Consider the following 14,034-nt stretch of genomic DNA (forward strand, 5'->3'; position numbering starts at 1 on the left):
CGCGCTCCCCACACGGCCGAGGCCGCCCCGGGCTGGTCGGGGGAGCTGATCCCCTCTCTTTCCGCCGTTCAGGGAAAGTGCCGGGGGGACGTGGGGGTCGTGTCTGTCCGTGTGTACAGGGGGGTTTTAACAATGGGATCCTTTTGTTACAGCCTCGACAGAGGCCTTCTGCTGTCGGCTGCCGGGAATTAAGATGAAATAATCAGTGTTTGAACCTGATTTCCCCATTTCTTTCAAATTTGTGGGTTGGTTTCATCAAGTCAGGCCTTGCCTTCAGGGATTTAAACGAGTTAAATGCATGCAGTCGTTCCTAGATAGGTTCATTTCAAATCATAGCAGCCACAGCGTATTTAACCATTTGAGAGCTTAGTTTGGTCATTCTGTGACAGGATCTCTTTGCCAAGGTGGGCTCCGGTGACACTGACCAASACCATGGGAGTGGCATTGGCGAGAGCGGCTCAGTGGACTGCTGCTGGCTCTGGAACTGGCAGACTTGAAATCACCCCTTTGAACGAAGCCCTTTTAAACCAAATTATTAAGTTTGCAGAGGACTTCARCGCCAAGCATCCTCAAGAAGCAGCATTTGTCTTCAGAGAGCCCCTTGAGTGGAAAACACAGTTGGACTCTTCAGTATTTAAAGAAGGTTATGAGGTCAAGTAAGTCTAAATTGCACTGTGTTTTCAAGTGCAGGCGAACTATGAAGCAAAGTTGTCCTCATTTAGCATAAAGAAAACCTTAGTACATTTGGGAGGCTGAAATCAGTGAAGCTTTTGTTCRTATATATTAAAAATTTTGAGCTAAAATTTAGAGTATAAAAACTTKCTCTTTGACAGTTTAAGACAATTCYGTCTTGTTTGTTTGCAGACCTGTTTAGCTACAATTTGCCCTGTCTATTCCTAAGGATTTTTACAGCACGTGTCTAACAGTGATTAACTGTGTAATTTCTTTCTGTGTTAGGAGTTGCTCCTGCTTGGTGGGTTGACCTTGGCTGGTTGCCAGATGTCCACTGTGCTGCTTCCCCTCCTACATGGGACAGGCGAGAAAAGTACAATGAAAGGTCCACAGGTTGAGAAAAGGACAGGGAGAGATCACTCACCAGTTAGCGTCATCAGCAAATCTGACTTGATTCACAGAAATTAATATAATTTACTGCCAATCAAAAGTCAGAGTAGGATAATGAGAAACAAAAACAAATCTTAAAACCTTCCACCTTCCACACCTACCTCTTCCCAAGCTCAACTTCACTTCTGATTTTCTCCACTTCCATACACCTGAGTGGCACAAGGGGGCAGGGAATGAGGGATGAGGTCAGTTCATTGCTTGTTTTCCTCTAACCTTTCTTGCTCCTCACACTGTTCTGCTCCAGCATGGGGTCCTTCCCACAGGACAATCCTTTACGAACTTCTTCAGTGTGAGTCCTTCCCAAAGACTGCAGGTCTTCATGACATCTCCAGTGTGGGTCCCTTCCAYGGGGTGCAGTCCTTCAGGAACAGGCTGCTCCACTGTGGGTGTCCCTCAGAGTCCCAAGTCCTGCCAGCAAACCTGCTCCAGTGTGTTCTCCTTTCTCCATAGGTCCTTCCAGGAGCCTGCTCCAGAGTGGGCTTCCCATGGAGTCACCTTTGGGCCTATCCACCTGCTGATGTGCTGTGAATAAACTGGTTTACCTTGGAAATTTTCTGAAACACAGTTTAAAGAAATTGTATATGCTTTATCATGCTTGAATAACATTCAAGGTTTTTCTCAATTGAAGTTCTTACTTTAAAAAGATACAATTTAATTTTTCTAGGGAAGCAGTTGTTCAGTCTGAAGCCAGAAGCAAAGATGGCCAACCATTGCTCATTCTCTCCGCATCAACTCTCAAAGTTCGCAGTTTTGATCAGCTGTCCCGTTTGCTACAAATTGCTGTGGAAAAACAGTTAAAGGAAGTACAGGCATGCCTTGAAGGTTTTCTTCTTTGTTTTTTCATCTCTCCTCTTTCTTGAGAARTATATGTCTTCTTCAGTTCATGTTCATTAAATGTTCAGGAAGATGGATATGCCTTCATTTAAAGTATGTGAGAAAGTGTTAATTAATGAAAGTGGCTATAAGTGCTGATGCAGAATGTAATTAAGTTTCTATTTCTTCTTTTATTTACACAGAAATCTAGAATAAAGTTAAAATAAAGCTGTTGAATCTCATATACAAATTCATGTATACTGAGTATACATATACCCAGCTAYTGCAACAGACAGTATGCTTAAGTTTTGGGAAAAAAAGAATGTTTTATTTCAGGCTAATAACAGTTTTCCCATGTATGTAGTTGATTACTCCTTTAAAATGTTACATATTTTAAAGGTAGTCAAAGAAAGAATAATATGCTTAAGCATTCTTACCCATGCAAGGTTCACTGTGAGCACTTCCAGATTCCTTCTCACAGTGGCTTTAAAATGAGTACTTCCATTGTGTCATCCTCAAGTCCTAGATTTTCAAATTGACAAGACTCTTGGTATGCTAAATTGGGTATCCTTCCCCTACCTGGAGGTAGAAGAAATCAGTGATTCTCTTTGGTAATATTAGTAGAAATTGCATCTGCATTAATAAAATATAAATGCTCATAGTAGATCAAGCTTCAGAGTAATCTCATCATGGGTCCTGTCACTGATCAACCATGAATATTAGGGAAAAATAATATGGAACTTTATCATGCAGAGCCATTCACAGATGCATGGGACTTCATTTGCAGGAGCAGAGCAAAATGGTTTTGTAAAATACATTGATATGCAGTTATGTCACTGTTTACCAAGAAGAACAGCTGGCATAGCTGAGGAAGTAATGGGACCATTGGGAATGCTGCTAGAAAAGCTTAAAGATGTTCTTTAACACTAAATCCTATTTCCAAAATGATCAATTTTCAGTGAGTTAAGCCCWTTGATTTCCTGTTTTGGAAATCAGCCAGGCATATTTTTGGGTAAGGGGACTGTTGATAAAGGGAACTATTTAATATTCACCCCTTGGCTGAATGAATCTTAATCTTGGCTTTGAAAAGCAATTAGTTTGTTAAGAAAAAGTTATTTTTGTTATTAATGTTTTCATATTCTTAAAAGTACATTTCAAATTACAGTAGAGGGATATGAAAGAATACATCATGCAGTAATGTTTGATGAATAGCTATGCAYACTATAAACTTTCTGTTGTAAGTTAATAGCCTCAAAATCATTGAGCAGTTGAAATAAAGGGTTTGTCTTACCTGATCATTTAAAACATAGTAGCACATYGCATGATTCTGTTTCATGTTTACAGCTAACAGAGATCCTATAGTGAAAATTCTTGGCCCTGAATATGGGACTGTGGAAGGAGAAGATACATCCATCTTGCATTTATTTGACAAAGTGAAAAAAGACTCTGGTCTTGAAACAGAATTGAAAATGAAAATCCTTCTTCTTCTTCATCAGCTGGATTTGCAACTGCTTAATAGTTCTTTGAAACAAATTTCACAGTAAGTGCATTTCAAATACAAGCTAAGCATCTCAGCCAGTGCATTTTTTTGTTTTAYTGTTAAATCAGATTGGTTTCAACCCACAACATGTGTTTTTGGTGTGACAGAGAAATTTATTGAAATACCTTTCACTATTCACTAAATTTATGCAACCCCATTTTTTTCTGAAATTTTTTTCTGTAGGTGTAGGTATGCAAGTGTGTGCCCACAAATGTGGGGTTTTTATTGCACATGTTTTGCATTTTGTTAACAAATTGAAGTCATTTGTACAAACAACAAAGTCACAATTAAATATTTTCTGGAACTGTTTATTTCTTCATGGAACTGTGTTAAGTAGTATATTGAGTCTATTTCATAGTTACAAGGACTGGCATTAGGTTGGAACTAAAATTTCACTAACCTATAGATAAAATTAAGAAGGTGGAAGATAACCCATTTTCATGTTTTTGTTGCTTCTATTAAGTCTCAATGTAAAAGAAAAGAAYTGTGTAATATTCTCTTAAATTCTCTAAGTACATACTTTCCAATGAATACATATCGGACCATTTTCTATTAATTGCAGAGATGTAAGGCTAAATCCAGCTGCTGTAAATAATGAAGTAAATCTTCTCAAGAAGTTCTCTGGGAAAGGAGAAGATACTGTACTGGAATCACTGGAGTACACATCAGGTACAAATCTGATCATATCTCACATTTATATAGACCTTCATTGAAGTACTTGATTTCTGTGTGAAATTTTCTGGCTTAATTTCAATAATACATTTGAAGTGTTTATTTCTGCCTTAAAGTTATAAAGTAAAATAAAAAGTATTTTCTGATATGCAATGGTGCTCCTCAGCCTTTAGGTACAGMAATAATCTCCCAGTTTTATAAATATATTCGATGGAAGTAGAGGAAGAGAAATTAATCTGTGATCATGAAAAGTGCTAAGCGGAGTTACAGTTTTTGGTTGGATAGGGCCATGGGTCACAGAGTTTTGATGCTTAATACTTAACAGTATGAATTCTTAGGAGTTGTTTTTGGAATTTGATTTGCATACGTGTAGTATTAATCATCAAGCATAACTATTAAAGTATTTTTAAACTGGATAAAAACACTAATGCTAATTGATTGCAGATTACATGTTCTCTAATGGATGCCGAGCTCCTCCCTGGAGACAAGTGCATGGAGAAATTTGTTATTTAGTCATCAAACCACATGACACTGATCCTTTGTCTATCACTTGCAGCACAGCAGGCGTGTTTTTAAATGGAGTAAGTAATAATAAAGGATACCATTGAGTAATGAATATTTTTATGTGCTAAAATCAAAACTCAGACATGTTTGGGGTAGTTGTATTGGGGCTGTAAGACTTGCAGTGCTAGTGTTTTGCTACAGAAGGGGAAGCTACAGTAATAAATGTATGCTTTTCTATGAGTTTTATGCTAGGAGTGTATTCTGCACTCTTTRGTTGCAGTGTTTGATTAGTCTTTAACAGCTCTTCACACTATTCCTATTTAAAGGTACTGTGGGACTCAATGCCTCTCTAGTGCCTCATTGCTCTTARTCTGAGGTGTGATATTATTATGTGGAGCTAGTAGAGCTTGCTTTGGTCTTTTTAGAAATGATAAGCAATTCCTTCTTCTTTCAGCAGAAGCTGAAATTACTTCTCTTTTTTCTCCTTGTTTTGATTTTGACTRCCTTTTTCCTCTCAGATGTGTTTTATTTAGTCCCCTACTTTGTTAAGTAGTGACCAGAGCTCTTACAGTCATTTTGAGGACAGACTGATTGTCAGACATAACTCTGCAAATTGATTTCCTCAGAGTTCAAAAATCCAGGGAAATTTTGACTTGGCACTTTTTTAATAGATGAAGCTCATAAAGTTCAGATCACGTTGTGTTCTGTGCCTTTTAGACATCTGCTGTACTGCACGGGAAGCTCATATTTACTTGATTGTTTGCCATAAGCCATAAATTCATTTCAGTGAAACTATACAGGGTACAATTAACTGATGGTTATTGCTTGCAAAATTCTGTGTAAGATCTTGATCATCTGTTGGGGTCCGTGAATATTATCCATGTGTCTTTATGAAGCGTTTTTGAAGTTTGATCAACTCTGCTGAGCATGAGGCTTTAATTCATTACAGTATGACCTTGATGCTGTTATGCACTGTTTTGTGATGCAAATTAAATTACCTGTGTAAGGCACAACCATTAACAATTTAAAATGTATTCTTTTTTTAAGGGTCAGATAAAGGGTAAAGATATTGACTATGAAAGAAAAAGTGAACTATATAAAGACATAGTCACGTTTTTAAGGGAGAGATCACCTAGATTTGTAGAAAATATGGCTAAACAGGTATGTATTTATTGATACTGAGTGTACTTCTTTGTGCAAATGTACATTGGTAAGAATTGCATTTTAAACCTGGCTGAACATTTCTGTTATTTATCAAAGATAAATCTATGATTAAATGAAGACTGAAAGTCTGGAGTGCTTTTTAAATTATCATTTGGTTCAGTTTCTAATRAAGATGTTTCTTCTGTAAATAGCAAATAGTACACTGTTCCATGTATTGTTCTATCATACTTTTTGGTGGGGTTTGATCCAACATGTGAGGTCAGCTTTTAATTTTACGTATAATGTTTTGCCTGTCTTCTGGTATTGTTCTTTATGGAKCAGTGGAAATGTTAAAGCAGGAAAATATGAAACCTGTATGGAAGAGGTCAGCTTTTTATGGCAATATTTTTCTGTATCAAAACCACTTAAATTTTTATTTTCATTCTTATTAACCCAAACATAAATAATTGCACAACTTTTTTTTTATGAGAACGGCCTGATTTAAGTATCAGAGCTGAAAGTTAAACATCTAGCTTWTACACTATGTCTTGTTTCAGACACTGTAAAATGCAAGTGTTTTGGCTTTTATTTAGAGCTGTATGCTAGCTAGAATCACACAGTGCCAATAAAATTTTAGTTGTTTCATTTTTTCTGATAAAACTATTTTTTATAGATTTCTAATGTTGTTTTAACAGATTAACTTGGTGGTAAAATTCATTACAGGCCAAAACCTGTCAAGCATTTTATTGTGGTTATTTATAAACAATTTTAATTATTGCAAGAAGGAAGTAATTAGCAGGGAAATTTTCTTGTCCTTTACTTCTGATTTTCTGGGATGTAGGGCTGATATTTATTTTTTTGAGATGGAGATATTTGACAGTTTTGAAAGAGCAGAGCATTCCATAAATACAGTGACTTATATTAACTTAGTAATGGAATTAGAGTTGTGAGTTGTTCTGTTTGAAAGAGTATTAAGTTCCAAATTTTTTCGTTTATCTCATGGACAAATACTTTTTAATATTATGCCTACATATTGGTTTACATTTCATAAATAGGACAACATAAATGTATTGAGAAATTGGTTTAATGTATTTACAGTGATTTGGCTTCATTTGATGCTCATGAAAGGTGAAATATGGTAATATTTTACTATTTTTTTCAGTTCTAATCCTAAATGTTAATATAGATTAATGTTACTACYGATAATAGAGATAGCATGCCTTTATTTACTAATTTTATACCCTTATAATTATATTGTAACTATTTAGGAAATAGTGTGCACTTATTAAWTAAGAGCAAATAAAAAGAATTTATCCTGTTTTCCTTTACCTTTCATATAAATCAAACATTTGGTGTTCCCTGGCTGTGTAAAGAAGTTTATGCAGAAGTGTATACATTATACCTTTTTAATGGTTTAGGAATTTATTATCATCTTGCCTTGCTGAAGAGCTGGTTTAGTAGATTCTGCTTTCTAAAACTAAGATTTAAACAAATTAATACTGTAGAGCTGCAGAGCTTTCGTACCTGAGGGAAAATCTCTGCTCTAAAACTATAAAATGCAGAGAAAAGCTGTATTTCCAAGTTTGCCTAAATGTAGTAAAATATGAGTGGAAATCGTTTTGATTTATTTTCTGAGGAGAGGAGAGCTTCAAAAAGTTCATTACATACACTTACATTGCAAAGCAAATTAACTTTTATAATATCTGCCTGGCCTTGTTTAAGCTAATATTCAGAATTGCTGTGTTGGCACATAGTGCTATAGCAAACATACTTTTTAAAGTATGTTTAACTGATCAAGCTACAGCACCAATTYGCCTGTGATTGATCTAGTTTATCATGTGCTAAATTGTCTTGTCTAGAGTACATTTTCAGAATGAGAGAATTAGCATGAGTTAGTTTGGAATTAGGCACTGGAGTTGGCAAGGCTTCAACAGCTGATCCTCATCAGGGACCAGTTGAAAACAGACTCTACTGTGACAGTTTCCTTAAAACTGCCTTGCATGAGACTCAGAAAGGAATGTCTTCACCTATCTGGTAGTGACAGCTGCAATAACAATAATAATAAGTAGTAACTATCATATATTGACTTTCCTGTAAAAATTGAATGTGTTCCAATAGAGAATAAGAGTTGACAAGAGTCCTTTCTGTTCTGTATGTTGTTGATCAGCCATGGTACTAGACACTGACAGCTGAAGAATTGGTAGGTGCCATTCAGCTCCATTCTTGTATGTGACTTGTTCAACAGTGTTTTGTCCTGAGAGACAGAAGATAAAAAAAWTAAATGGMATGTGTTTMTATTAATTCTAAACTATATMAAATTAAATTACTTGGAACTGAAGTCTAGCAGTTTATGATAGCCTATTTTCAGTTTTATGTTCATTACTTTTTTGTGGGAATTTTTTGTAAATCTGTTATACAGGGAAATAGCTTTTATGTAAATGATCCACTGAAAGCAGAATGGCTGACTTTACAATTCTAARTCATAAAACTCCTTTGGACCTAAGTTCTATAAAAGTGCATGTGTCACAGACTTTTGACAAATTAGAAATCAAACAAAACCAAATATTCAATAATGTCCAAGAAGTTCAAAATTTATGAACTTCATTTAGAAAACTTCAATTTGCACGATAACTGCTACTTTCCAARTTAATGTTTTGTTCTTTTAAAGACAGTATAATTTTGTTCTTAGACTCTAATTCTACATTTAATACATACCATTTTTAAGCAGAGTCGTAGTCTTATAAATCATTGTTTTAATATTTGTTATTATATAGCAATATGAGTGACAAACCATGTCTCCTTTTACTAGGAATATAGGTTTTTTAAAGAACCAGGACATGGGAAGAATTATCAGGATGCAGAAGGTGCTGATGCTGAAGTTTCTGGCCAATCCCAGAGCCTTCGTGATTTTACAGAAAAGGATGCATATGAGAAAAGTTCTTCAGTAGGGAGAAAATCCAGTAAGGAGAGGTTAAAACCACGTATTGACTGGAAAAATACTGGGCTTTCTGCTTCCCAAAGATAAGTAGTTATCTTTAAAACTGAATTTTCTGAATTCTGAATTCTGAACTGAATTTTAACAGTCATTGTTAAAGTCTACATGTAGTGAAATTGGCTGTAATCATAAATAATATTCTCTTTTTTCCTTGTGACTGTGATACAGTGACTAGCCCAGACTCAAAAAGACATTTTGCTTTYACAGCATTGTAATTTAGGGACAAAAAAGCACCAGAGATTGTGGCTAGCTAGGACTAGGATTTTTTCTGGAATACAAGAAAAATAGTAYATATTGTATTCAGCATGATCAAAGCTATGGAACATCTCAGTGTGCAGAAGAACTAAGCAGACCAAAACTGCCTGGAARTAAGATCACTAAAGGAGAAGAAGAAAGATACAGAAAATCATGTTTGGATAATGGTAAATACGGAACAGATGGTCCCTGTCTGTTCTAGGACAAAAATAAAGGTCATGAAATGAAAATGACCCCTTGAGATCAGTTCATAGCGAAAAGAGAGACTTCTACATACACCATATAGCTAAGCACTCAAATTCTTTGCCAGAAAATAGAAAATTCTTTCATTTAAGTAAATTCAAAAATCATCCAGAGACATTAATTGAACTATTCATCCATCCAAAACTGTTAATGCATGGGCAGTCAGGAGTTTCTGAATCACAGTATGCTGAACAATATTCYGGAAAAAATAATTTCTGTTGKTTTTTTTTTTTTTTTAAATAAACCCAAATCTGGTAGTGACAAGCCTTCAAAAAAAGACTCTGATGAAGAAGGGAAAAGTAGTACTGTACCTGGGACTACAAAAAGAAAAGCCAGTGACAAATCTAAAAGTGCTAAAACTCATCGAACTTCAAAATGGTATGGGTTACTTATTCTTCCTTCAATTTTTTTATTTTCCCAATCTACAGTGATTATCACTATATTTATAATTTGGTAATGTCAGTTGCATTTTTCTAGTTCTTTTATTAGGCAGTGTTGTCATACCTGTTTTGCTTGTCCATATAAGTTTATAACTGTTTGAAATTGGTTTTATTTTTAGTAAAACATCAAGCAGCCTTGAGGATGTTGGTGAAAGTTCCTCAGAGACTGATGAAGATGAGAAGCCTTTACGTCGTCAGGAATCAAGCACAGATATTTCACCAGAATACTGGGGAATTCAGAAACTTACAAAATATGTAAAAGTAAGTAAGCATTGTATACATAATTGTATACAATTTTATGCAGTGTAAAAAAGTTACGTTTGAGAGCACCCGACCAGTTCCTCATCCTTTCCGCTTTCCTTATTACTTTAGTAGTAATGTAGTATTTTCAGATTCTGGAATTGGGGACTTTCCTATCACGCACTTTCTTTTTAATCTGCTATTTTTGGCTTATATAGCCCTTTAGATTAAACCATCTGTTCAGTGTTATTTAAAACATAAGATGGCATAATCTCTTTATTAATTATTGGGTTTCTGTTTTGCTTTTTGTATGAAACTTTCCAAGATATTTCTTTATGTGGATAATAACTTTCAAGAGTTTTTATTAAAACTGAACTGTTGCCTAAAGTCTTTCATCAACTATGATTAATGCATGTCTGAAATAATTCTAACATGGTCTTGTGTCTGGATAGATGCTTTAGTGGACAAGAAAATGTACAATAAACAGGCATCTTCTAAAACAAACCAGAAGAAAGGTTTTTACACAGACTTGTTGAAAATCTTTTGGAACCTATAAATATAGATAGTTAGAATTCTGAATATGTCTGAAACAGATCAAAAACCCAACAACCCTTTACTATTCTGGAAAACTCTAATTATGTTTTTCCCTCAGGAAAAGTTCCTTTATAAGTTTGTACTGGAATTTATGTTCTGTTAAGTTGCTAATAAAAGCACTGGCTTAYTTAYTTTTTTGAATACAACTGCAGAGTATACACATCCAACTGATAAAATGATGGTGCTGGCTTTTGGTACAGCAGAAAGAGTAAGTCATATGAGGAGCAGCTGAGGAAGCTGAGCTTGTTTAGCCTGGAGAAAAGGAACTCAGGGGTGATCTTATCACTCKCTACAAYTTCTTGGAAGGAAGTTGTAGCCAGGTGGGGGTTGGCCTCTTTTCCCAGGCAGTCAGAGAYGGGATGAGAGGACATGGCCTCAAGCTGTTCTAGGGGAGATTCAGGCTGGACATCAGGAAGAATTTTTCACTGAAATAGTYRTTAAGCATTGGAATGGGCTGCTCAGGGAAGTAATGGAGTCACCATTTGAGGAAGTGTTCAAGAAATGACTGGATGTGGCACTTGGTACTGCAGTTTCATKGATGCGATGGTGCTCAAAGGTTGGACTCGATCTTGAAGATCTTTTTCAACCTTTATGTTTCTAAGGTACTACCATTAAATACTTGTAARGAATAAGCAAAGTTTTGGCTCTTCACAGTCCTTATTGTAGAAGAGTAACTCAGTCTTTTAAAATGTGTTCAGAGTACTCACACTKCTTTTTCTCAGTTCATGTCTGTGGGTCCTTGCTAGTGGACCTGGCAGAGAGACAGAGAKAAACATGGATAATACAAGCCTGTCTACATTTATCTGTTCCAGATTGGACCTCTATATTTTTGTCATTTTGGCTATGGTGAAATAACTCTTTGCAAATGTAACTTTGAGYGTGTAACTTGCTCAGCTATTCATAATGCTGAATACAATGTGTATACATTCTGCATTATAGAATTTTTCCTATTTGCATGTAATTACAGTTCAAGAGGTTGTTTTCGAACCTTTCAATTTGCTAATATCTTGCTTCTGTCTGTGTTATGAAGCAACTTTGTACTTTCCTGAGAGCTCAGAGAAACAACCATGTTACCTTTTAGTAAAGACCCAAGGTCGTCCTGTAGAGGATACTTGAAATTCATTACTGTTGATGAATTCTCATTAATCTTTTAATTGGCCCATTTATGTATCACACTCTTCACTGACAAGGCTCTTCTCTCCTGGTTACTTAATTCTCAAACTTCCTTTCCTCTCTAGATGCTTCATATAGTCATGTTTAAATTTTAGTGTTGAACTTAAATTGGTATTGAAATTTATATCTATATTTGCATAAAACCATTCTGAAAGAAAAGTGAGAATAACAAATAGGAAAGTAWATTTTTCACCTCTGTTTTAGAAATGAGTCTATTTTGTTCCAGCTGTCAACAAGCAAAATTGCATAATGTTTTAGAGCTAGGAAATGACAGGGCAGCATTTTTGATCAGATCATGAGTACCGATTAAGAAGTTTATAATAGAAAATTACAGAATACAAAAAAGTTTTGTGGTGAAAATTCAGATATATGCTTGTTTATGTATTCATGCACGCTTGAGTATTCCAATAGTTCTTTAAGTTAGATATAAATTAAACTAACTAGCTGAAGATATACTTAAAATAGTTCTGTGATCATCCTTAGCTACATAAAGCAACAACTCCCTAGTGTCAGATAAAGCTGAAAAGAGATGCCTCAGTGCCATACCACAGACAGTGGTTGAAATGTTTTATTGATGGAGTGCTACTYTAGCTTGCACATGGAATTCATTTTAATTCTAGTATAAATACTGCACTTCTGGCCAGACTTGGGAGATTTTTTGGCATTCTTGTTGTTCATGTAGGCAAGTGTTCATGACACATGCAGCAAAGAGAAAATAAATTTATGACTGTCTTATTTAAGTATCTACAAGCATATTTGTATAAAAGCACAAATTTCAAAGGGCTTGTGTTTGCACATCTGAAAAAATTAATAAAGTTCCTTAAATAATAGATGTTTGAGATACCAAGAAAATACAATAATTTGTAGATGCAATAATTTTTCAAATGGCTGCTAAAGTTAATGTGAATCACAATTCAGCAAGACTCTACAAGATCAGTTTGCAAACAAAAAACTTTCATAAAACCTGAAAGTTACCTAGTTTTTATATAGTGTTAGATTGTCATTAAATGTTAAAAAGACAGTTGTTATTTTTATAAAGCAAACTTGCAAGATCCTGCGAGTTGTGCCTGTAGGCTCAGTTCTTGTATTTCTCTTCATGGAAAGAGAATTTCAGTGCTGGGGAAATTCCCTTCTGACTTTTTGACCTTCTCCACTCCCCTTCCTTTCTGGGAAAGAGTATCCRTGTTGGAATTGTTCTGCTGGGAAGCAGCTGCTTCTGTGGTCTGGCTCTTAGTCCTACCTTCAAGYTTCCCAGGGCTGTGAAGCAGGAGAYGGAGCATGTGTGTTCCTGCCATGTCTCCTCATCGACTTAACAAGCAGCAAAGATAGGTCAGTGAGCTTGGTGATGGTCTTCTGTTAGGYATCTGTTGGAGCAGGGTAGGTAAAATTGGAATGAAGTGTGCTGCTGGTGTTTGTAACAGTGAGATTCACACAGCCTACTTTAGATTTGACATTATTTATTAAATGGGTGCTTCTGAAGAATTAGATTTCTGGAGGAAGGACTACATTTTGCATCTGAAAAATATTAGAATTAGGATGAAGGCGTCATCTTTTTCAATTATCCTTTTGCTATWRACAGGAAACCACAGGTAGAAATGGAGAATCTTCTTTGTGGCACAGCTGGGACTGTTAACTGGAAAAAMAAAAAAAAAAAAAAAAAAAAMGGGTGAGATCTGAGCTTTGTGCTGCCCACTGTTGAGCACTGACTGTTGCCTGTTTTATGATAAAACTGAGATGTTGAGAGGGGAATTGGGGCTGGTGACTGTGCCAGGACTAATGCCAATATCCAGAATAAGTMTTTAATCCCTTAAGCCTTTGTGCTGTTTGATTTTGGTTCCCGTAAGGGCATTATTATATGTACACCTATGCCAGTATGAGGATGAATAGAGTTCTGCAGGACCATGTCATTTACAGAGTTCATCCTTCAGTTTCTTACATGGAAAGTGATTCTACTCTTGGCTGTATTTCAGAAGTATGTAAGTGAAACCAGTCAAATCTCACACTTCATGTAAAATACCCATTAATTTCATATCTGTTTGGAATTACTCCAGTGCAAAAGASCTCATTCCCAGAACAGCATTATGTTTCTTCTCTGCTTTGGAATCATAGGTGGACAAATCTACTGTCTCTCCCCAGCTGTTTGTGTCCTGTGCCAGGCCCAGGAGCTGGAGAAAGGTTATGGCACTGCACAGGAGCCAGGGTGAGCTTGAACAGCAATTCCCACCAGATGCCCAGGTGCCTTGGTACTGCACAGCAGAGGATGACTGGGGAGGGACAATGTCTGTCACATGACTCAGTGA

General features: G+C 35.8%; 1 protein-coding gene across 1 annotated transcript in view; it reads left to right on the top strand.

Annotated features, from left to right (window-relative positions):
• The first annotated feature begins 389 nt into the window (after window positions 1-389).
• The window catches only part of ODAD2 (outer dynein arm docking complex subunit 2), a 72,446-nt gene continuing 58,801 nt past the window's right edge, over window positions 390-14,034 (top strand). Inside the window, exons 1-9 of the mRNA XM_057374172.1 lie at window positions 390-656; window positions 1,787-1,944; window positions 3,280-3,475; window positions 4,038-4,144; window positions 4,592-4,728; window positions 5,699-5,812; window positions 8,604-8,815; window positions 9,531-9,665; window positions 9,847-9,988. Coding sequence (XP_057230155.1) covers window positions 433-656; window positions 1,787-1,944; window positions 3,280-3,475; window positions 4,038-4,144; window positions 4,592-4,728; window positions 5,699-5,812; window positions 8,604-8,815; window positions 9,531-9,665; window positions 9,847-9,988 — 1,425 coding nt within the window. The 5' untranslated portion in view covers window positions 390-432. The remainder of the gene's footprint in view (window positions 657-1,786; window positions 1,945-3,279; window positions 3,476-4,037; window positions 4,145-4,591; window positions 4,729-5,698; window positions 5,813-8,603; window positions 8,816-9,530; window positions 9,666-9,846; window positions 9,989-14,034) is intronic.

Source organism: Malurus melanocephalus, unplaced genomic scaffold (assembly GCF_030028575.1).
Source record: "Malurus melanocephalus ecotype Western Australia unplaced genomic scaffold, MMel_1.1 scaffold_218, whole genome shotgun sequence".
In the NCBI taxonomy this organism is placed as follows: Eukaryota; Metazoa; Chordata; class Aves; order Passeriformes; family Maluridae; genus Malurus; species Malurus melanocephalus.